Raw genomic sequence first — 25,198 nt, 5'->3', positions numbered from 1 at the left:
TCTCTTGATTCTGTGCTGATATGTGACCTTAAGCATAACAGATATCCTTGGGGGCTTGCCTAAGTCATCGCAACATGTTCCCACCTGTATGCCACATAAATGTTGGCAGTGCTAAATGCTGTGCTCTACCAGGAACATGCCCCTCCCACCCTGCTCCTCGTATGCCCCTAGCACTAGTACCTGCAAGTGGGTCCTCTGAATACAACCTCAGTTCTTGAGTTGGGGGATCTGTTCCTGATTGGACTCAGGTCTTCTGAGCTCCTTTATTTGACTCTAAACCCCTCCATATGATACAATGGGAATTAGGTTCTGACCCATATTGTGACAACTGCCATTCTTGTTAATGAAACTCTAGGTTTAAGTGATTTCAAAGTGCTTAGAGAGAAGGAAAATAATTATGCTAAACATGTATTTAACATCACCATCATTCTGGCACACTCTAAGAAAGAAAACAAATTAACTGAAATTTGAGAGTGTGACATAATGCTATGTCACTAATAAATGTTTCAAGCCACGAAAATCACAAGAAACTTCTACTGCATGTATCCACTTACTATTATGTTTTCAATGTCCACAATGGGTGTATTGCAACAGTACTAACCCCTTTGATACTCCAGCTCTGTCATTTACTATCTTCACTTCTTTCACACAACCATACTGGGCAAAAAATTTCCTTAGATCATTTTCGTTAGTCTAATAAAATGAAGTAAAAGAACAAAAAGAATACAAATGGGTGGGTTTCATTACTAAGTAAGAAATATCCACAATGTTGGTTTGATTTGAACACATTTTACAACATACTGCTCATAAGTCTTGGGAGCAACTATTTTTTTTTAAATAAAAAGAAACAACCTAGAAATAGGGAAGAGTACCCAAGATCAATGTTTAATATTTCTGTTTTGGGGAGATGGGGTGAGAGGTTAGAGAGAGAGGGAGAGAGAGAAGACAGTAATTTCACTTCTTCTCCTACATGATTTTAATCTTCAGAAATACATCTAGGTATCTACTGAATTTACATTGTAAATTTACTTCAATAATCTTCCATTTTAACTCAATTGCATCTGAATTTCATTTTGACTCCAACAAGTCTTTCAGTTCTATGTTTTGGTGTTTACAGCATGAAGTATTATAATTTAGAGATCATTTAAAACTAGGCATATGTGCATAAACTTCTATGAAGCCAAGTTTAAAAAACTGACTAAGAAACTGTAAGTTATTAGCCAATATTACACAGGTTAAATAAATTACTATAATGTCCCCCTTAGATGGTAAAATCTGCTATTGAAACACTGTGTACCATAAAGTCATAATATATTCATTTTCCATACTGATAAAAAATATTAAGTATGGTTTTCCAGACATATATGCATGTATCCAGAAGTACAGGCATAGAAATAAATAAACTAGGAATTTGAAATCATCAGCCATTGTCCAGCAAGGGAGCTACAATTCAGTTATTCGCCTGCATAACCCCAGACCAGGGAAATTATTCAGCCTCATCTAGCAATGCCTACAGGACATGCCTAGACTTGTGTTCTCCAAGCACTTGGGATCACAGATATGAAAATCAGAGGGGACACATGTGGAGCCTTTTTTCTTACCTGCATCTATGCTGCAAGCAACAAATAATTTGAAAATAAGACTGAAGACTGCAACAAAGGGGACTGGAAACCTATATATTAAAGACTTCAGTAACCCAAGGTGCGGGGGTGGGGGGGAGAGGTTAGAAAAACTGCTTCATCTAGTTGGTGCCCAATCTAATAGGGCTGAGAGTCCAGACTGTGTGCTTATGTTTTACTTCTTTTGGTAACTAATTCTGACTTTTGCCTATCACTTACAGTCACTTAAAGCCAGTCTTTTGAAGTCAATACATTTGTTTTAACTGTTTCTCTTTACCAGGAAGTTTGCATGAAGTGTCTGATAAATTTGCTCAAGTTGTACAGAGCCTGGTTTATATCCACTTTCCATTGATTCACCATTTCATCAATTAATAAAGCCGCACTGCTCATATTGAACAGTGTAAAACAGTATATTCCTGTCAAAACAAAAAGCAGTCAAGTAGCATTTTAAAGACTAGCAAAATAGTTTATTAGGTGAGCTTTCATGGGACAGAAAGCTCACCTAATAAGCTATTTCACTAGTCTTTAAAGTGCTACTTGACTGCTTTTTGTTTTGATAGTGTATAGACGAGCATGGCTTCCTCTCAGTATATTCCTGAGGTACAAGCCTGGAAACTGGGAAGATTTAGCTGGTGCTTTTCACTGAGTGGTTGATAAGTGGTCCTATACACATTCTTACAATTTAGCTGCATGTGGGGCTCCACATGTGGTTTTGCTGAGTGATAATAGCTCCTGGAGGGTTTCCTATTTGTCACTAGCAAAGCGTTCTCAGAGATAGCCCAAGATGGAGATTTAAGGGGGCACAGTGGTCTTACAGTCTCAGGCTACACCCCAGGGAACTCATCTTTACAATTGGTATCCCTAGCCAGGAGAGTGTCTTACCTACTGTACTCTGTGTACAAAAATAAAGTGATTTTATGATCAAAGACAATATAATGTACTAGATCATATATATATATTTATAGAATTTTTAAAAAGATTTCTAGATAAGCTAAAAATACTGAATCTACAAAACAGCTGTATTCCAAAGTTTTCAGATGTTTTTGAAAGAATGCTTGCACCAGTTCCATGTGTAAATAAAAATCATCCTTCTGTGGCAAAATCAGAAACAACAGAATCTTAAGGCTTAAGAATCTTAAGACTTTACACCTCTTAGCAGGATATCACTGGAAAGACCACTATAATCTCACAATCATCATTGTAATCAAACAACACAGCAAATGATGTTTTCTACTTGCTTATGCTTAATACGCATAGAACTATTGAATATAGAGAGTAAAAATAAAGAAAAATATCAAACAATTTGTTCTATTACTCATCTACAAGATTTAAAAAAATACCTTAAAATCGATTCCTCCTACAAAAATGCGATTAGGAATAACTGTTCCAAACCTCGGGGCACTCGTTGGGTTATTTAAGGGCACGGGTGACACAGTGTTGGGAGATGGAGACAAAGATTCTGTTTGTGTCTGATTCGTGGTTTGCTGTTTGAGAGAAAAACATTTTTGTAAATTTATTTTTGACATGTTTTTCAGTTTTAAAAAACTAAAGCAAAAATATGTACCAAAAACATGGGACAGAGTCTTTGAGAACACACATTCTTTGAGAACACACAACAGCCAAATTTTTACCATGAGATATTTATTTTTAACTAATGGCAATTAATAAAATTAGGAGCCCCTGATTTTAAGTCATCATCCATCACAGAACAGCATAGGATCTCCACTGCACTCCAATCATGGATAACAGAATTGGAACAGATGTTCTCTCCAACCACACATCACACAGACTGGTCTCTGTACTATACTATGCTTTCTATGCATTTTCCAAAATTATGTGCTTTGAACACATCTTGTGCCTGATTTTCAAAAGTACTAAGCACCCACAACTCCAAATGAAATCAACAAGCGGAGCAGGTGCTCAGCACTTGTAAAGATCAGGAACCCAAAGCTGGATTTTCTGGTCCAGTAAGGCCACTTCACTTTTCTTACAGAAATCTTCAACTGGCTGGCTATCCCCTGCTCTTCTGGCCCTTCCCACAAGACATTTCTGCTGCTGTAAAGTTTGTAAAGGCAACACAGCTGCCTCCAATGCTAGCTACACCTTACCTGGCCATAAGGGAAAGGGGATTAAGCATATTGGGACATGAGCATGTTGGAAGGAAGAGTAGCTTCCTTACTGCTCCTATTGCACTAATTTCCTCTTGATCCTTGGCTTCCCAAATAAGAGGACACAACCAGCTCCCCACAACTGCCACTGGTTGTCTCTATTTCAAAAAAAGGTTTAATATCTAAACTAGGGAATCCTTGCCTTAATTCAATATATTTTTTCATGTAATCATGTATATTTTCGTATCACCAACCGTATATTATTTTTCCCTTTCTGCAATATAGTATAGTTAAATTCTCAAAATTATCCTTCTGACTCACAATATTTAAACTCTTATGTTTTTATATCAATTGTCCCATATAGTGACTGAAATTCTAACTATATTAAAGTCAACGACAAAATTTCTACTAACTTCAAAAGAGACAAGGATTTTGCCTTGTATTCCTGATGCAGTCTCACCCACACAGTAAGAAGTTTGGCCACTCAAAAAAAGGAGTAAGTTGTAAAATCAAAGCAGTGTCCCACTCTTCTGGATTGACTACAAGTCTCTCAGAATTGGCCCCAATCTCCCAGTAGCTATTGAAAGCAATTTGGGAGATTTTAATAGGATATTATAAGTCCAGTTGGTGGCACAGTAGGACTAAGGCAGGCTCCCTAACTGCCCCTGGATCCACATGGCTCATGGAACCACTGGCACATCCCTCTGTCTTCTAGGTACATGGGCAGCCAGGGGGGCTCTGGGTGCTGTCCAGCACTGAGTGCTGACCCTAGAGCGCCAGCTGGTTGGGAACTATGACCTGTGGGATGGTGCCTGCAGACAGGAGCAGTACACAGCCCACAGGGCTGTTCCAAACCTAGGAGCCGGACATAACTATCACTTCTGGGAGTCATCTGGGTAAGCGTTGCCCAGACAAAGCCTGCACTGCTCTTTCACCCCGACCTTCTACCCCAACCCAGTCTCAGCCCAGAGCCTCCTCCCACACTGCAAATTGCTTGGCCCATTCCCCAAACTCCTGCCCCAGCTCAGTGAGTGAGGGTGTGGGACAGTGACAGAGGAAGAGGTGTGTGGAGTGAGTAAGAGGTGGAGCCTTGGAGAAGGGGCAGAGTAGGAACATGGCCTTGGGGAAGGGGTGGATTACAGATGGGGTTTGCATTTGTGCAGTTAGGCATTTGGCAAACCTATAACACTGTACAATTAATTGACCCATTACAATAGGTATAATAGTCTATGCACTCGCTTACAATTTGTTATCCCACAAAATGCTAAATCCTTTTCTCCATAAAGTAAACCCTCAAAAATACACGATTTTGAGTTGCATTAATTTGAGTTAAGCAAACTCAAAATCCTGCTCCTGCCAGCCCTGGCTCAACCCCCCTGACCCTGGTTCAACTCCCTCCCCGCTTTCAGCTCAACCCCCTCCCCACCCGGGTTCAAACCCTGCCCCCATGGCCCAGCTCACCATCTATGGGTATAGCTCTGGCTCACCACCCCTGCCCCACTTCAAACCCTGTGGCTCAGCTCACTATCCCTCCGCCCATGGCTCTGGCTCAATCCCCTTGCCCCAGTTCAACCGCCCTGGTTCAACCATCCCAACCCCCACAGCTCTGGCTCACTCTCCCCATGCCTGGCTCCAGCTCATCACACAATGCGGCCCCAGTTCGCCCCCCCCCTGCCTGGCTCACCGCTGCCCTCAGCCCCGCTACAGCCCTAACCCAACCCAGGCTTGGCCCCCCTGCCTCCCTCCTACATCCCCAATCCCCTGCCAGGCTTAACCCTCCTCAGCTGCCCTCTCCTCGCAACCCCAGGACTTACCTTTCAAAAGGAGCTCCAGGTGCTCCTGCTGCTTCCCCGGCTGCAGAACATGCCCCCGTCTTACGCAAAATTCGAGTTATGTTCGGGTGTGTGGGAATGCAACCCTCACGTAACTCAAGGGACCACTGTATTTGTTTTCTAGGCATATTCTGCCAAGCTATGATCTTGTATTTTCTCATACTGGAACTCATACAATTAAGTTCTAATTTCCCCAAATACCTTGCTCCTTCTGAATTTTAACATTTTATCTTGTGTGTTTTGCTTCCCAGTTTTGTTTCATCAGGAAATAATATAAGATAAGGTTTAACCTATTTTCTTTCATTTGAAAAGCAGAGAAGTACCTGGTTCAGACAACATCCTCACCAAAGCAATCAATGCAGGTTGTGAGACGTCAACATGATGTATAACCTATTTGGGAAAATTTGGGACACTGAAGAGATCCCACAAGACTGGAAACATGGCTACCTTATCAAGCTTCCAAAGAAAGGCAATCTGAAGTAATGCAACAAGTGGAGGGGCATCGTGTTACTGTCTATTCCAGAAAAAGCATTCAGTAGGATTCTTTGGAGAGAATGAAGACAGAAATCAATTGACAGCTCAGGGAAGAATAGGATGGCGTCTAAAGCGAGTGATCCTGTACTGACCAAATAGCAACTGTCAGAGTCATCACAGAACAGTTGCTCAAGTGTAACTCGCCCATGTACATAACCTTCATAGATTTTGAAAAAGCCTTTGCCAACATTGACAGAGACACTTTATGGAAACTACTGCAAAGTTGTGGCATCCCATCCAAAAGTATTGATTCATTGAACGTATGAACCCTCAACATGCCAAGCTGTTCACAATGGTATTGTGACAGAATCCTTCAGCATACTGTCAGGAGTGTGACAAGGATGCCTACTGTCACCTTTCCTGTTCTTGATCACAATGGACTGGATTATGAACAGGACAACAGATGGCCCTCAACGAGGCATTCAGTGGACACTTTTCAAACAGCTAGAGGGCATTAATTTTGCTGATGATGTCACCCTCCTTTCACACCAACATGAAAGCATGAAAGAAAAGGTTACAACACTAGACAAAACTGCTTCAGTGACTGGACTGAGCATTAACAAGGGAAAGACCAAGACAATGAGGATCAACCAGTCCCACAAAACCACCATCATACTGGGGAGGGGATGACCTGGAAGATGTGGAGCAGTTCACCTACTTGGGGAGTATTATAGGCATAGATGGAGGAACAGATAAGGATATCAATGCCAGGATACGGAAACCAACAGCTGCAATTAAAACTCTCCATTCCATATCTGCAAAGACAGAACTACAGATCTCCTACACAAATGTAAAGTGTGTGTTCTTGTATGGATGCAAGACCTGGAGTACTGAAAAGTCTGTAAATCACAAGCTACAGACATTCATAAAACAGATATCTGAGGTACATCCATCACATCAAATGGCAAGACTTCACCACAAATGAGTCGCTTTGGAACAGAGCAGGAGAAAAACCACTTGACATTGGAATCAAGAGAAGCAAGTGGGGATGGCTAGGCCATGCTCTCAGAAAACCATCGTCCAGCACAGTCCGTCAAGCTCTGACATGAAACCTGCAAGGAAAACGCAAAAGAGAAAGACCTGGGACAACATGGATGAGGTCTACCGAGACTGAAGGACAACAACTGGGGTACTCCTGGATCAGCTAGAAGTTTTGTTCCAAGAGTGAGTGAGGTGGAGGAGGGATGATCTATGCTCCACATGGAGTATAAGGCAGAGTAGAGAAGATTTTCTTTCAGGACATTTTAAGAAATAGTGAATAATACTGACCACCATATAGAGCCGCGCAGAACCTCCAGTACCTCCATTTCTCCTCTCCTTTACATGTGGCTGTTCCTTCTCTGAATTCTCAAGGGGCTTTTCGGGAAAATGTATGTGTGTTGCACGCACGCACACACACACACACATACACTTCTTCACATAAAAATACAAGGGTAAGACAGAGAGAATTCTAACACTCAATAGTCATGAAACTCCCAAAGTTTAGGGTATTCTGGCAATACATTTTGTAATGATGTACACATGTAGCTTTTTTAACTCTTCTAATTTATTTTTTAAATCACACAATGTTTTAATCTACTACTGATGTAACACCTCTGAGTTCTATAAATAAAAAGGTAAGAGAAATATTATCAATTTTTATTCTTGTGTATTTGAAAACACTTTGCAATAGTTTCAGTTTACCCCAAATACTGAATTAGTCAATTTCTCTTTCTATCAATCAAACTATTAAAAGAATCATAGAAAGGTAGAGCAGGACAGGACCTCAAGTAAACCTTGACCGTCCCTGACAAGTGTTTGATCAACCTGTTTTTAAAAACTGCCAATGATGGAACTTGCACTCTCTCCCTTGAAAGCTGATTCCAGAGCCTAACTACCCTTAAATAGCTTTTCTCTTCAAAATCTAAACTGAAAATCCCCCTTACTGTAGAGTAAGCCCATTACTGCTTGTCCTATCTTCAGTGCACATGGCCAACAATTGAACATGGCCCTCTTCATACCAATCCTTAACATATTTGAAGGCTATTATACCTCCTCTTAAGACTTCTTTTCTCAAGACTAAACATTACCAGTTTTTGCAAACTTTCCTGAGAGGTCAGATTTTCTAACCTCTTATTTTTCTTGCTCTCCCTCCAATTTATCCACACCTTTCCTGAATTGTGGTGCCCAGAACTGGACATAGTACCCCAGCAGAGATCTTACCAGAGCCAAGCATAGTAGGACAATTACCTTCTGTATCTTACATACTGGAACCCTATTAATATAAAGTAGGCTCTCAGAATGCACGATTTCAAGTTGCACTTAACTCGCATAAACATGAGTTAAGCGCAACTAAAAAACCCGCTCCCCCCGGCCCTGGCTCAACGCCCCCTGGCCCTGCAAGGCCTCGGTTCAACATCCCTCCAGCCCAACTCACCTTCCGTGCACAGCTCCAGCTCACCCCCCACCCTGTGTGGCCCTAGCTCTGGCTCACCACCTCTGCATGCAGCCCTGGTTCACCACCTCTGCATGCAGCCCTGGTTCAACTCCCTCCAGCCACAGTTTAACCCCCCTGCACATGGCTCCAGCTGAAATCTACCCCCTCCACTCCCCTCGCAGCCCTAACCCACCCCATGCTTAACCCCCCTGACTTCCCCATGGCTCCAACCCACCACCTGGCTTAACTCTCTGCAACTGCTCCCCCAAACCCAGGACTTACCTTTAAAACGAGCTCTAGGAGCTCCTGCTGTTCCCCAGCTGCAGAAAGAAGTTGCTCACCGTAGTAACGGTGGTTCTTCGAGATGGGTCCCCGTGGGTGCTCCACAACAGGTGTCGGGCTCGCCCGGCGCCGCAGATCGGAAATCTTCCAACAGTTTCTCCTGGATCGCGCATGCGCCGGTGCGCGCCGCTCCCCTGCGCGATCCGGTCCCCGCCAGTTCCTTGACCAACCGCCTCGAATACTCCTGAAAAACACTAGACAGAGATCCGAAGCGGGGAGGATGGGCGGGTGGTGGAGCACCCACGGGGACACATCTCAAAGAACCACTGTTACTACGGTGAGCAACTTCTCTTTCTTCATCGAGTGTCCCCGTGGGTGCTCCACAATAGGTGACTACCCAGCAGTAACCCAAGAAAGGAGGTGGCTAATTGGTTTATGTGCAGCTTGCCCCCGAAAGGACGGCTGTCAACAGACAGGTATGCTTTTGGAATACCCGATGTAGGACATAATGCTTCGCGAAGGTGTCGTAGGATGACCAGGTCGCCGCTCTACAGATGTCTTTCAAGGTGATGCCCTTGAAGAAGGCTGTTGACGCCGCCACCGCCCTGGTGGAGTGAGCCCTAGGTGGGGCCAGCAAAGGAGTCTTTCGAAGCTCGTAGCACATTTTTATACAGGACACAATGTGCTTTGAAATCCTCTGTGAAGGGAGGCCTTCCCCTTTTGACCTGGCAGCGAGAGACACTAGAAGCCTGTCTGTTTTCTGGAAGGATTTAGTTCTGTCTATGTAAAAGGCCAACGCCCTCCTCACGTCCAGGAGGTGCAGGCATGCCTCTTTGCTGGAGCTGTGAGGCTTCGGGTAAAACGAGGATAAAACTATTGGTTTGTTAAGATGGAACTCTGAAGAAACTTTTGGAACAAAGGCTAGGTGCAGCCGTAAGGTTACCGCCTCCTTTGAGAATACTGTGCAGGGCAGCGTTGCCATAACTGCTGCGAGCTCACTCACCCTGCGAGCTGACGTAATTGCGAGGAGGAAGGTTGTTTTTATCGTAAGGAGACGTAGGGGAACTATGGCTAATGGTTCAAAAGGTGGACCCGTTAGCGTGCTGAGCACCAAGTCCAAGTTCCACGATGGTGGAAGCGGTTTCCGAGGGGGGTACAGGTTTACCAACCCCTTCAAGAACCTGGTAACAATAGGATGGGCGAATACCGTGGGCCCCTCCTCTGTATGCCGAAAGGCTGATATAGCGGCGAGGTGGACTTTTAGCGAGGATAAGGAAAGCCCGCCCCTCTTGAGGTCCAATAAGTATTCTAGTATTATCGGTATCGGAACGTAAAGGGGAGCTAACTGCTTGGCGGAACACCAGGCTGTGAATCAAGTCCATTTCTGCTTGTAAGTCTTCCTGGTGGAGGTCCTTCGGCTACTTTCCAGGACTTGTTGTACTCCCTCCGTACATGTGCTTTCTAAGGAGCTGAGCCATGGATTAGTCATGCTTGTAGGCACAGGGCCTGAGGGCACGGGTGCACTATGGACCCCTGAGCCTGCGTGAGTAGGTCCGGAGCCACCGGTAGAGGGAGCAGTGGGCGGTCCGACACGTGCAGAAGCAAGGGAAAACATTGCTGCCGATCCCACGTTGGGACTACTAGTATCATGCAAGCTCTCTCCCTTCTAGCTTTCTGCAAGACCTTGTGGATAAGCGCTCTGGGGGGGGGGACGCATAAGGTAGGGGGCCCTTCCATGAAATCATAAATGCGTCCCCCAGGGACCCCCGCCCCACTCCTGCCCTGGAGCAGTACTGGGGACGCTTCTTGTTGTGCTGGGTGGCAAACAGATCGATCTGGGGAAACCCCCATGTATGAAAGATCGGTCGTAGCAGATCGGAGCGGATCTGCCACTCGTGCGTGAGTGCGAAGCGCCTGCTCAGCTGATCTGCTTTCACGTTGTGAGCGCCCGGCAAGCACAAGGCTTTCAATGTTATGTTGTTGGCGATGCACCAGTTCCACAGTCGGACTGCTTCCGCACATAGGGCACGGGATCGGGCTCCTCCTTGTTGATTTATGTAAAACATAGTGGAGGTATTGTCTGTATTGATCCCGACTAGTTTGCCATATATGTGGTCTTGAAAATGTTTGCAGGCGTTGAACACTGCTCTGAGCTCCAGTATGTTTATGTGCAGTGTCTGTTCTGCAGGCGACCATAGCCCTTGCGTCACCTTGTCGCTGATGTGCGCTCCCCATCCTATGTGGGAGGCGTCGGTAGTAAGAAAAACAGAAATTTGCGGTGGGTGAAAAGGCACCCCTGCTAGCAGGTTCTTGGGGTTTACCCACCACACCAGGGATCTGCGCACCTGTCGTGGGTGACACCGCCCTGTGGACAGTGTGGGATGCCGGTTTGTAGACGCTCGCCAGCCAATGCTGCAGGCTTCGCATGTGCAATCTGGCATTTTGTACCACAAACGTCGCTGCCGCCATGTGGCCCAGCAGCTGTGAGCACGTTAAGACTGGCACCGTGGGGCTGTATGTGATGACTTGCACCAGCGAACTGATGGCGCGGAAGCGGGCGTCGGGTAGGTACACCCTTGCTGTGATAGAGTTTATGCGTGCCCCTATGACCTCTATGTCTTGTGTGGGGTCAGTCTTTGACTTCGCGAGGTTGATGACTAGGCCCAGCGAAGAAAACATGTCCACTGTGACGCGGATCATGCGTAGGACCTCTGCCTTCGAGGCCCCTTTCAGTAGGCAGTTGTCCAGGTATGGGAATATAAAAACCCCCTGTCTGTGCAGGTAGGCTGACACCACTGCCAGGGTTTTGGTAAAGACTCTGGGGGCCAAGGAGAGGCCGAACGGAAGAACCCTGTACTGGAAGTGTTCCTTGCCGACCATGAAGCAGAGGAATTGCCTGTGTGCTGGGTGGATCGTTATATGAAAGTAAGCATCTTGTAAGTCGAGGGCTGCAAACCAATCTCCATCGTCCAGTGCCGTGAGTATGGAGGCGACTGTCATCATTCGAAAATGTTGCTTGCGTAAGAAGCGGTTGAGGCCCCAAAGATCTACGATGGGCCTCCAGCCTCCTGTTTTCTTCTCTGTGAGGAAGTATCATGAATAAAAACCTTTCCCCTGGAATTGTTCCGGCACTCTTTCCACCACCCCTATGAACATAAGGTGGTCCACCTCCTGCTTGAGCCTCGCCTCGTGGGTAGCGTCCTGGAGGTGAGGCCTGGAAGGAGGCTTCGTCGGTGAGAGCGACTGGAAGGGGATTGCGTAGCCCATGGCTATGATCTCCAGCACCTAATTGTCTGCGGTGATCTTTTGCCATTGGGAGTGAAACGGTCTGAGGCGATGATGGAACATGAGATGAGAGTGGCATTGCTTGATGGTAGTGATAGTGCAGCCCTCGACATGCCCGTCAAACTTGTTGCCTTTAGGCCTGTCCCGAGGGTGTATGGCTTAGTTGAGAACGTCGTCTGGGAGTTCTGTACTGTTGCTGTTGTCGATGTCGCCCTTGGTCGTAGCCCCGTTGATACTGCGCACGCTGTGGTTGGTACAGGTAGCGTCTTTGCTGAGGGTAATATTTTTTCCTCCTACATGGAGGAGTATAAATACCCAGGGTTCTGAGTGTAGCTCTTGAGTCCTCACTAGAGTGGAGGACCGAGTCGGTTGAATCTGCAAACAACTTTTGCGTGTCAAAGGGAAGATCCACGATCTTCGCCTGTAGGTCCCTCGGGATACCCGATGTCTGGAGCCAAGATTCTCTACGCATGACCACTGCTGTTGCCATTGAGCATGCCGCCGTATCTGCCACATCCAGGGCGATCTGGACTCCCGTTCTCGAAGCTGCATAGCCCTCTTGCACAATTACCTTTAACACCGGCTTCTTATCTTCCAGAAGTGAATCCATGAGAGAAGTAAGCCTGGAGTAATTATCAAATTTATGGTTCGCTAGGTGTGCCGCATAATTTGCCATTCTCAGTAGCAGGGTGGAAGAGGAATATACCTTCCTGCCAAACAGCTCTAGCTTCTTGGCATCTTTGTCTGATCCCCCCAATTTGTACTGAGAAGTCTTTGACCTCTCCTGGGACGACTCGACCACCAAAGAATTTAGTTGTGGGTGACTGAAGAGGAACTCCATGCCCTTTGCCGGGACGAAGTACTTCTTATCTGCTCTCTTGTTCATAGGCGGAGTGGAGGCTGGAGTCTGCCATATGGTAGTGGCTGACTCCATAATGGCTTTGTCCAGCAGGATAGCAATTTTGGATGAAGCCGGGGGTCTCTAATTTTTCAGGAGTTTGTGATGTTTCTCCTGCACTTCTGCCATTTGAATGCCTTGCGTGAAAGCCACCCTTTTAAACAGCTCCTGGAACTGTTTGAGGTCATCCGGGGGAGCGACATCCCCGGGGGCCATGGCCTCATCTGGGGAGGATGAGGAGGAACCACTAGGATAAACCTCCCTCGAACTCTCAGGTTCCTGCAGCCGATGATACACCTGCTCGCTGGAAGATTGCGAAGGAAAGTCTCGGGGTTCTAAAATTAACTCCCCTTGAGATAACTGTGTTTCCATCCCCGATCGAGAGTGTCCACGGGAGTATTGGACGGCCGGGGGGGAGCTGCCCCTGGGCATAGGCCTGGGGTGTTTGTGTCCAGCATGATAAGAACGACCATGGCAGCATGGGCACAGGTCCGGGGATGGAGACCTGGACCACTCTCGGGGTGTGTACCCCCAATGTCTGGGAGAGCGAGACCTCCGCGATGACACTGATAGTGGTGAAACTGGTTTGTGGTAGTACTCCAGGGGATCCAATCCCAGAAAGGGTGAAGGTGGCCCAAGCCATGGTGACATTGGTTGGAGGAACGGAGAAGGAGGTTCTGGATAGGCCGGTGGAGACCCAGACTTTCTGGGCGGCGTGTGTAGCACAGGGGGAGGGCTTGTTGTCAGTAGCAGCGCAGCCCTGTCCAGAGAAGGGCTGCAGTGCTGGGTTTTTGTTCTTGCCTTTCCCCTCCCCTGCGGGGCTGGCACTGCCCCCTCCCGCGCCGGGGATCTTGGCCCCGCTGTTGGCGCCGCGCTCGGCCCGCTCAGCTGCGGTGCCGCGCGGGTAACGTCCTCCAGTGCCTGCAGGCTCCGTGCCTGTTGGCCCTGCACTGTTGGTGCCGCGGGGTTCGGTGCCGCTGGTTCCGGCGCTTGCCTGGCCGACGCTCTAGGCGCCCCGCGTGCCGGCTGTTTTGTAACCGGAGGCTCAGCCTCTGCCACGTGTGCTGCAGCGCTGCCGCTTGCCTGAGTATGCGGCTGGGGGCTGTGTGCTCCGCCTGTCCCGCTCGCTGAAACCGCCAGCAAGGATCAAGCTGGGGAGAGCTTCCTCTGTTTCTGCACCGAGGGGGTCAAAGAAGCTGCCTTCCTCTTGTGAAACCCAGAGGGCCCTTCTGGTTGAGGCCTCTCCGGCAAGTCCGGCTGAAGGGCCTTGTCAAACAAGAGCATTTTAAGACGCATTTCTCTGTCTTTCCTGGCCATGGCTGTGAGCTTAGCACAGTGCGAACACTTCTGGGTAACGTGTGATTCCCCTAGGCATTGGATACATTCACTGTGCCCATCGGAGGCCGGCATAGCTTCACGGCAAGACTCACACTTTTTAAAGCCTGAAGAAGCCATCGCGGTGAGTCTTTTACTGCTAATAGGGTACTTAGCACTTAATCCGTGCCTGTTTACCCGAATCGCGGACACCGGCCTGCAGGGCAGCAGGCGGCCTACTGGCCTTACGTCCACTCTTCTTCTCCGCTCCTCTCTCTCTTTTTATTATATATTTTTTATTTTTTTTTTTTATATTCTCTTCGTCCTCTTTTTTTTTTTTTACCGGAAAAAAACAACAATTTACACGTAGAAACACTATCTAATCTGACACTGGCCATAGCCTGAGCAGATTCTGTCTGCAGCCGATGGCGGTTGAGAAGGAACTGGCGGGGACCGGATCGCGCACATGCCCGGGGGCGCGCAGGGGAGCGGCGCACGCCGGCGCATGCGCAATCCAGGAGAAACTGCTGGAAGATTTGCGATCTGCGGCGCCGGGCGAGCCCAACACCTATTGTGGAGCACCCACGGGGACACTCAATGAAGAACGTGCATTCTGCTGGGGAAAAATGCCATCCCTCCCACCACCCCACAACTTACAGAAAATCTGAGTTATGCAAGGGTGCATGAGAACGCAACCCTCACATATGAGGGACTATTCAAAAATTATATTAGCCTTTTTTTGCAACTACACTTCATTGTTACCATATTCCATATGTAATCCACTGTAAACCCCAGATTTTTTTCAGAAGTACTTCCACCTAACTAGTTACTTTGCATTTTGTAGTTCTGCATTTGATTTTTCCTTCCTAAACATAGTACTTTCCATTTGTCTTCACTGAATTGATTTCACACCAGTTTCTAATTTGTCCCAGGTCATTTTGAATTCTAATCCTGTTCACCAAAGTGCTTGCAACCTCTCCTGCTTAGTGTTATCTGCCATTTTATTAGCATAGGTTGACCATATTTTCCTATGCTGAATATGGGACACTTGGTAAAATTACTCATATTCAAGACAGTTCAATGGTACTCAATCAGAACTTTTCAGTACAAATTGACATCAAGTTGACTAAGCTCCATTAAAAAGAAATACTGAGTAGCTGTAAAGCTGGTAAAAGCTCAAGATGAGAGATTATGGAGATATAGCTTTATCAATATCTAAGACGTACTGTTCTACTTATTCGATCTTTAGTAGATCCAACAAGTAGAACAATTCATCATAGTTGATTTCTCAGAGATATTCAGAAACTCTAAGCAATGTTATTTATTTCTTTGAATCTAACTCTCAGTTGGTGTAAACAGACTGAAAAAAATAACTGAGACATTTGAAACCAATTTCTGCTATGGGCTATGGTACCAAAAAACCTTTGATCTGACATTTTATGCCACCAAAAATCAAGGAACAAAGCAGTCTTCCTCCTGTTAAATTAAGAGATGTATGGATCAGCATGCCCAAAACTCCTTAAATGAGGAGGTGGAGATATTCAGGACTACATCAGCTCTGCCATGGAAACAAAAGCAGTAACTCTTATCAAAGCCTTCTCTTTTCTTAAGCCAATATGATCAGGCTACTATCAAACTTTTTCTAAAGAGTGGAAAATTCTACTTAAATGGAACATCCTGAGGAAGGCCAAAGTTCTTTCTGTCTTGGACTGTTGAATTCTCTCAACCTTCACAGACAGAAAGCACTTCTCCATGAAAGAATGCACTGAGAGGCTTGTTTCTGATATCTGGTCAGCTGATCATTTCTGGTTGCAATTGAGGCTGTAATGGATTTAGAAAATCTCATCTCAAAGAGCCCACAGAAGACCCCTAACTTACGCAGAGGTTGCATTCTCAGGGGAGCCAGGAAACTGACCAGCCTGGCTCTCCACTGCCTGCCACTAACAAGAGCAGGGAAACTGCCAGCTCCCCACCACCCTGAGCTGCGTTAAACCAAGATATGCACAACTTGAGTGCGTGTATCTCAGGGTTCTACTGTATAAGGCATTTGGGGCTGCAGTGCTATTAGTACAGCAGTGACACCCACTTCTAGGTCTGGTTCTGGTGAAACTGAATTTCCAAATGTCTAGCTGAGACTTTGATGAGAAAAAGCTGACAGATCCAACACAGGAAAAAGAATGAAGCCACAGTTAGTGGGGGAGAAGCAATCTGAGGACCTGATAAGGTGTGTAACTGATCTAAGTACTGGCAAGAGTGCTTTCCTGCTTTGGTTTACAATCTTTGCATACTTATGGATCACGCTGTGCTTGCTTTACAGGGAAGCAGCGGTGGCTCTGTGATGTGGTATGCTCCCCACTCTGGCCCTGGAAGAGCTGAGTTAGGCCAGGATGACCCAAACAACTCATTACGTTTTAAACAAGATAGATTTAAGCTAAAGAAAACCAATTAGAAGGAAGTTCATACGTGAGGGAACAGATGAGGCTTCTATAAAGCTAGGAGGCTAGCTATAATGGGATGGATTAGAGGAGTTGGCTATTGCAGGGAGGAAACCACCACTCCCTATACCTTGAGGTAGGCAAGAAGCAGCATGGCAGGAAGGTGCTTAATGAGGAGAAATAATTGGTACAATCAGAGCCCTTAACTGTTCACTACAGCATTTGGGGCTGGAATCCAGAGTAGAAGTTGCTGTTATGGTAATGGATACAAAAACTAACTCCACCATGAAGTCTCTATGAGCTCCATGCCAGTCCCAAGCCTGGATGAAGGAGGAGGGTTGGTCAGATGTGTGTCGATGCAATGACCGTCAAACAACAATACAAATGAAATCTGATGGCAGGACAATGAAATGATAAAAGATACCGGCTCCGACATCACCTGGATAAAAAAAGTCCATGATAAAGTGATCGTGGTGGGTCGATAAGTTGGCTACCAAAAAAAAATTGCAACTAACACATATCCTATCCATTGGCAGAGCTCATCTACAGAAACTAAGCCACTCCACACTGGCCAGGGAAAGATGGAAGGAAATAGTGAGAGAGGCATCAGACACCAATGGGCGCTAAGCCCATGGTTATTGATGATGATGATGATGATGATGATACAAAAACCACCAGAGTCACTAACAGAGTTTTGTAGTCAGCGTACTGGATGTTAGGGATGCCTGACGCTACTTGTGGAATGAGACTTTGACAGAAAACTCCCTTTCCCCTAAAGGACATCTACTGAATAACTTGGGCATAGTGCCAAGTCATGAAGAGGAAGCAGCAATATATGAAAAAGAGAGAGGGATGGATGAGAGTTAACAGCCAGGAGATGGTGCTGTCCCACAGTGAGGAGAGCACCACATCACAGGCTCATAAAATTTTTGTTTCCATTTGTGACCACTGTTTGTATTATTTCCTGGATGAGGCAAACCTTGCAATCATAATTCCAGCTTCTTGTTACTTGGTTGAACTACTACAGGATTGTCCTTTTTGGCACGATCTTTGAAAAACAGCTGGAGTTTTTAACTAGCATAGAATGTAGCAGTCTAGTAGGTTACATCTACATTAGAAAGTGCTGTCAACAAAATCGGGGTTTTGGCGACAAAACTCACGGAGTGTTTACACATAAAATGCGTTTTGTCAATAGTCTGTCAACAAAACTCTGCACTTCCGCTGACAATGTTCTGCCTCTCCGCGATGAGGAATAATGCCTTCATCAACAGTTTCTGTTAACAAATATGCCATATAGACTCTCCGGGGGACCCTCTGTCCACAGACAGGGCTTGCTGAGCTTTGACTGGGCCAATTTGTCAAGAGTGTGTACAGGTAGTCTGGCCACTCTCTGTTGACAGAGTGGATTGCTCTTTTGACCTGCTTTTGTGTGTGGATGTGATCTGTTGACAGAAGTTTTCCTGGAAGATCTCTTTGGACAGTAACTTCTGTCAACAGATTGCTGTAGTGTAGACGTACCCTTAGTGGGTTTAGTCCACATGAGCATATGAAACTAATGCCATGTGAAATGCAATGTGTTCAAATCTGTATGCAGATACAGTCCAATGCTCTGCTTCCAGAGTTTATAAATCTCTATATAGCCAAGAACTAGCATATCAGAAACTAAGCAAGCTTCATTTGCTATTGAAAATGATTCCTCACATTAATAAAAATTCTCCAAGACCAAAGGAAGTTTGAAATGAAGACACATTCTTTTTTGAGACTTAAAATATAGACTGCACTGCTTTCTGAGGCTCATAATGGCTCTATTGGACCATCTGGAAAAGCAAATACAATACCAAGGGCCTCCAGTGAAAATAGTTTACCTATAAATCCCATATACTTAAATCCAGAGAGTTAACAAGAGTACTCCTCATGACATAAACTGTAACGATGGTACTGAGACTCTTAAATTCTCAAGATCTACTTGCATCTCAATGGGAGTAGCACTGGAACATTCATGGCTATGCAGGTAAGTTTGCAGACTTCCCTGTTCATACCTAGTTGCTGAAGTATGATATGAACAGAGCACAATTATTACACAGTGCTACCTCGGCTTTCCAATCATATAGGAAGATTGACAGTAATCTCAGTTCCCAAAACATTCCTCAATTAAACTCTGAATTTTATCTATCACACACTCATAGTTTCAGACCATGATACGGCAGGAAACAATGACTTCATAGTGACTGAGAAGAGTCGGTAGGTAAATCTACCTCCACACTCCCAACGAACCCAAATCTCTCCCCTTGTCAAATTAATTTATTTTCGTATTAAGAAAACTTGTCTTTCTTCCACTCTGTCCCTTTTGCTCTCCCAGCAGAACTGCAAAGGTAATCCCAATGCTAGAACAACTGCCACAGTCCCACTAGTGGGAAGAAGAGAGATCAGGCACTGCAGAGGTCAGTTGTAAGGCAGATCATCTTTCTGCCCTACAGCCCACTTATACACATCTGGGATTTTCTGGTTGGCTTTCAGAAAGTAAGTTATATAAATTTAAGACAAATAAGAGATGCAGTCCCTGATTTAAAGAGATTAAACATGCTGAGAAGGGCAACAAAAATTATTAAAGATCTAGAAAGCATGACCTATCAGTAGGGTGGCCATCTGTTCCACATTAGGTGGGATGGTCCTGTATTTGGGACTCCAAAAAGGTGTCCCTACTTATTTTTTTAAAAAGGGACTAATTGTCCCATATTTGGGACCTCCTCTGCTGACCTTTTACACTAGCAGCTATGCAAGCGCAGCTGCTGGCGGGAGTCACTTCCCCAAGCCTTAGGGAAGCGGAGGAGAGTGGGCGGCTGCCATGTCCCTGCTGCTTCCCCAGGGACTGCGGGAAAGTCTGATGAGGGATTAGGGCTGCTCCAGTTAGGCTGGGGTGCCAGTCACTCATGGCAGCACCCTAGGCAGTGAAGCTCCACCTGGGTCCCTGGCACTGGCTCCCTTAATTAGTTAACCTGTTAAACAGTACGTTTACCCAGCATTTAACCCGTTAACCAATTAACCAGGATTTTACATCTACACTGCATCTAAGCCCACATATACACTGTGAGATCAATTCAATTTTATTAGACTCAGTTTTGGAACACTGTGTTTTATACATTCAAATCTGAGTACCCTCACCTCCCTACAAAGTCAAGTTACTGCTGCCAAACACCAACTGTTGCAATGGTGCATTGTGGGAACCTATCCCCTTAGCATTCTGAGTTTTTTCTCTGGTGCAGTATGGGAAAAAAATGTCCTGCAAGTGATTGTGGGTATGTGATGTCATCTTCCCACAGTGCATTGCCCTCACTCCTTCCCATGGAAAGTAAATGGCCATTTTTTCAGGGTGAAATAAGTAAAAATAGAGAATCCTATACAAAGGAAAACCAAATAGGCTGGTCTTGGAAGGTGATCGAACCAGGTAAACTGGAGGCTCAGCTGCTTTTCCCCCATTGAAAGAACACCTCATTAATCCTTCTACATACGAGTTTTGCCTCTTCAGCCAACTACTGCGCTAGGCAGGGGACAGTCATACCCAGAATGACTCTGTGCCCTGCGATCACCCAGGTAACTTTGGCATCTCAACTGGTCCCTCAGCTACTTTTCCCCTCTTGAAACCACAGTGTGGCATGACCTGTCTTAAGGAAGCCATTTGATAAGGAATTTGCCAAAAGAAATGAAGATTGGAAAGAAAGCCATCAACAAAGATCTCCAAATTAATTGAAATCTCTTGTTGTTATGACTGAATTATCAAAGATTTTACAAAAAAAACAGATGAAACAATCTCTGAAAATATTACAGGAATAGATTTCAGCTGGTAATATCCTTCTTCTGTCATTTATTAAAGCCTTTGAGGAAAGGCAATGGCCCTCATTTAAACACATCTTGGTTTCCTGAGAGTTACTGGTTGAAAGAAAGCTGTGGACTAACTGTTAATCCAACTTAAAATCACATGCTATAGATTCACTGGTTGAACTGCAAATAATAATGGAAACAATTCAGTTCACTGAAAACAAAAGCTTTCCAACTTTCCAAAGCTTGCTTCAATGCAATGGTTCACTCTATAGAGTGGGTGTAGAAGCTGAGGGACCAGTTGACATAGTCCCTTCAGAGAAGAGAGATCCCTTCAGGGGCTCTCTCTGGTGGGGGTGCCGCTGTGAATATCATTGACTGTGGGGGCCAGCCCCACCAACGAACTCTGATGGGTGGGGGGTTGTAGCTGAGGGAGCAGTTGACATAGTCCCTTCAGGAGCTTGCTGGCAGCCCCCTGGCATGTGCTGCCCCACCAAAAACATAGCAACGGCCCAAGCTCCCCAACTCCTGTTGCCTAAGAGGGGTCATCCAGGGTCCCCAGTTCCACATGAGAACAGTCAGCCCCTAAAAATCTTTGTAGTGGGGGAAGACTGCACCACAGGCATGTACTTTTATTAGGTCAGGGGCTAGCCGCATGATGTGGTTGGGTGGACAGACCCCGGAGTGCATGGCACCTGTGAGGGAGGGAGGGGCTGCCCCGCACAAATGTGAACTACAGAAAAAATGTTTCTCAGCCTCTCATTCTAGCATAACCCCAAAGCCTAGATGCCACGTGGTGTGGTGGGGTAGGGGCTAGTGCCAACGCTGAAAAACACTCATCTTCTATGTCCTGTGCAGGGAAGAAACCACCACCCTGTGCTAGGGCTATTTTTTCATTGCTAGATGCAATCGCCATGCTGATCATAAAGAAATGAATTAGAAATGGGCCTAGGAGTCCACTTCAATTTCCTGGGCTTCCTGGTGAGGAACTCAAATATGCAGGCTTCCTGCTACCTGCGCACCTGGAGAGCAGCAGAGATGGAAGCAGTCAGAGCAAACAACTGTGGGGCATTGGGAATACATATGGGACATCTCTGGAAGCCAATAAACTCAATTTAAATAAATGTCATTTCCACACTTTTAAATTTGAACTTGATGCTATGCCAACTCACATGGTTGGTGTCATAATATCAATCTTAGTGTTCCCTAAAATCAACCTGATGGCATGCACAGTGAAGAAAGTGAAATTGTAAAATTGAGCTCACTGCCTTAAAATTGACTTTATCATGTAGTGTAAATATAAAGACACTCATGATCCCTATGCGTATGTACCTGGATACTTACTGTACAGCAGTGTTTCTCAACCTGTGATATGCATACCCTTAGTGGTACATGAGAGAAGTCTAGGGGTATGCGGTTCTTTGAACAACGAAATTCAACTCCTACTTGGAGCCGTGTGCCAGGAGCACCTACTGCCGCTCAGTGTGCACACCAGAGGACATGAAGGGAGAAGCATGTGGCAGCTCTGGTAAGTCCCAGGCATTGGGGTAGAATGGGGGCTCACGGTGCCTGGCTCTGGAGATGGGGTGGGAAATAAGGTTAGATGGTGGGGTGCCTGATTCTGGAAGAGGGGTGGGGAATTGGGCCAGAGTGAGGGGCTGGGGGTGCCTGGCTCTGGAGGAGGTGGAGGGCACTGAGCCACGTATTTTGTTTTCTCTCTCTCTCTCTCTATACATATATATATATATAGACACACAAAATAAATTGATAAATTATACACGGCTATATAATATGTCTGACTGAAAATTGTGGGTACTGGCGGGTACTTACTATTTTTAATTGGTTGCTTTCTTAACAAGGTTGAAGAAACTGCTCCTCGGGGCTCTTTATTCACCCACTAAGTTCCTCCCCGACACGCTACTTTGACGAATAATGTCAGTATCCCACAGCTAGAAGCCTTCCCTCACAGGGACAGGCTCCAGCAGCCCCGCCGCAGGGGAAGACGACGGCGGAGGGAAAGCTTGTACAGCCCGCCGCTGCCCTCTGCCGCGCCCCTGCTTGCTTTCCTCCGGGACAGGTAGCTGCCCACACCCTGCACGGCTGCAAGAGACAACGCGGGGCAGACAGACGGAGGCGGGTGTGCGGTTACCTGCACCCGCACTTCCAGGCTGCCCCCTTTTACTGAGGAACAGAAATAACCCTGGCGCGCCCCACACGCAGCCACAGGTGGGGGGGGGGGGTGTCTCCTGCAGCGCCTCACGCCCGCTGCCCCGCCCCCTCTATTAAAATCTCCTCTGGAGGACCACGGCCCCGCCCTCACGGCCCAAGACTGGCGGACGAGCCCATCTTGGCGACCCATAACGGGGGGGGGGGGGGGGGGGATAAAAGCCTGGAAGGAAGCGAGGCGAGCTCGTGCCGGGGGGAGGGGCGAACGGCTCCCCCCCCCGCGGGTGGAACAAACTCGTGCCGGGGGAGGGGGCGGGGAAACGGCCCCCCACGGGCGGGAGGCGCAGCTCCCAGCCTTGCCTGTTTTGGCGGGAAAGCCGTACTCGGCCTCAAGAACAGTCGCCTCGCTTACCCCCCGGCCGCCACTGCCTCTGTCCCTCACGCGGGCCAGACAAGGCCTGGCTAATGACCCCGAGTCTCTAAACCCCTTCGCCACAAAGCCCCGTCCGCTACGCTTCCCCCACGCCCAACGCTCGCTGCCGCCCATCATACCCGCGGGGCTCACTCACAGCAGCGTTCGCAGGCCCGTCGGCATGTTCCCCGGGAGCCCGCTCCGCTCCGAACCTCCCCCGACTGACACCGCTTGGGGACGGGGTGGCTTCGCCTGTGGCCCCGCTTCCCCCTCCCGCCCATGGCGCAGCCGGGGGCCGCAACCTCGCAACTCACCGCGTTGTCAGGCTCCATCTCCCGCCACACGCCGGCCTCGAAGTCCCTGCAGCACGTTTCCCGCACGCCGCTCCCTCCACGCGCCGCGGCAGGTCCGAGCCCGACGCGCTCTGGCTGTAAACCCACACAGAGCCGAAGGAGTCACATCGGGGCGGGCGGGCCCGAGAAACCGAGAGTGGGGCACAGGAGGTCTCCTCCCTGCTAGGCGCACGGGTAGGGGGCGGCACTCAGGTGAAAGCAGGGGCGGGCGGAGATTGATATTAAGGATTGCCGGGGGGCAGTCCAGAAGAAGAGAGGCGGGAGGTCGTTTCCCGTACGCCCCGCCCTGCTGCCTCACGCTCTTTCCCTCTCTTGCCCCCTTGGGGCTCTCACAACCGAGGGAGGCTCATAGAGGCAACTGCCTAAGTGGCATTTTCCTAGGGCTCCAGTACAGCTATCTTGCCACATTCCCTCCAATGGATTTCACAGAGCTGGGCTGCTCCTCTGCCCTGTGGGCCCCACACAGACACTTCTCCAACCCCTTAGCATTTCTCCCCATGGGTTCCCACAGAAATGCCATCCCTTAGCTTCACCCTGCCACCCCAACATATCCCAGCCTCCAGCCCCAAGTTACAGTCTATCTGCCACCTGCTTTAGCCCCTCTAGTCATCTTCAGCCTCCCCTGCAGTGCATTGGGTCACTATTCCCTTCTCCTCTTTCCATCTTCTGCAGAACACACCCCATCTGAAGACCCCCCCATTTTCCCTGCTACTCTCTTCACCCCACTTCTGAATCACTTTCATTCCCCTCTTCAGTGCCCTGAAGTTGACTGTTATTATCCCTTCTCAGTAACTGAGTCAGTTTTCACCCCCAAGCCCAGTAAAACAGCTCTTTCCTTGAGTTAGATCAATGTTTAGGGAAGTGAACTCCCCACTAGCTACCACCCCTTGCACCTGTTGGTGCTGTCAGTCATGCTGAGAGCTCAGTCTGCTGCTCTGGGACAGGCTCGCACAACTCCTCAGCACCACACAAAAATCGCTTTACAGATACCTAGACTAAAGCACAGGGAGTGGGAGGGCTGCTTACTCACCTCCACAGGGTGAGTTACTAGACCCTGGAGTGCCACCAGTAGCAGCAGCTGGGTAGGGGTTGCTTGGGCCTGGGGCAGCAGGAGAAGGCAGCACAAAGCTGTTGGCTGCTGGCCGCTCCTCCATTCCCTGGGTGCTTCTGGGTTTCTGACGCTCACATGCATTCCTTCTTCCCCTCCCCCTCAGTGAGTATCATTTCACCAACAAACCCTCATTACACACACTCGCAAGAAAATGATCACAGGCGGGCTGTCACACAAACATACAAGAATAGTACTAGGGAATTGTCGTGTAATTGCGGCTCTAAGAGCACTAGGTTAATGAACTAGATTCCTCATTAAAACACCAAACAAAGTCCCCACAAAATCTTAATAGGTAACAAGTAATCCGGTAGCACCTTAAAGACTAACAAATATATTTATTAGGGAATGAGCTTTCATGGGTAAGACCCACTTCCTCATTACCCAATAAATAAATTTGTTAATCTCTAAGGTGCTACAGGACTGCTTGTTATTTGTGAAGCTATAGACTATCCCCTGTGAATCTTAATAAGGATAAAGACTGTCAAGCATACATGAAAGTTTTCTTCCATCCCCAATTCCCAGTAGACATAAATTAAAATCCTGCCAATCCTTTCCATTCATAGTGGTAGAAAGACTTAACACACAAATTGAGAGAGACTGAAATGTACAGAGTAATT

General features: G+C 47.1%; 1 protein-coding gene across 6 annotated transcripts in view; it reads right to left on the bottom strand.

Moving 5' to 3' along the window:
• The window catches only part of BOLL (boule RNA binding protein), a 108,408-nt gene that overhangs the window by 63,146 nt on the left and 20,064 nt on the right, over positions 1–25,198 (bottom strand). For 5 of the 6 annotated variants that reach the window (XR_012646402.1, XM_075001268.1, XM_075001270.1 and 2 more), the window contains exons 4-6: positions 23,432–23,545; positions 2,960–3,103; positions 602–693 (exon numbers count right to left, since the gene is read on the bottom strand). Coding sequence is in view for 5 of the 6 variants with exons in the window: in XM_075001268.1 (XP_074857369.1) it covers positions 602–693; positions 2,960–3,103; positions 23,432–23,449 (254 nt within the window). In the remaining variant the exon portion in view is untranslated. Of the gene's footprint in view, positions 1–601; positions 694–2,959; positions 3,104–23,431; positions 23,546–24,500; positions 24,604–25,198 lie in introns of those variants that run through there. The other variant, XM_075001269.1, reaches the window with a different exon arrangement.

The sequence above is a fragment of the Carettochelys insculpta genome, chromosome 8 (assembly GCF_033958435.1).
Source record: "Carettochelys insculpta isolate YL-2023 chromosome 8, ASM3395843v1, whole genome shotgun sequence".
Classification (NCBI taxonomy): Eukaryota; Metazoa; Chordata; order Testudines; family Carettochelyidae; genus Carettochelys; species Carettochelys insculpta.
This window is presented reverse-complemented; position numbering and strand designations above follow the sequence as displayed.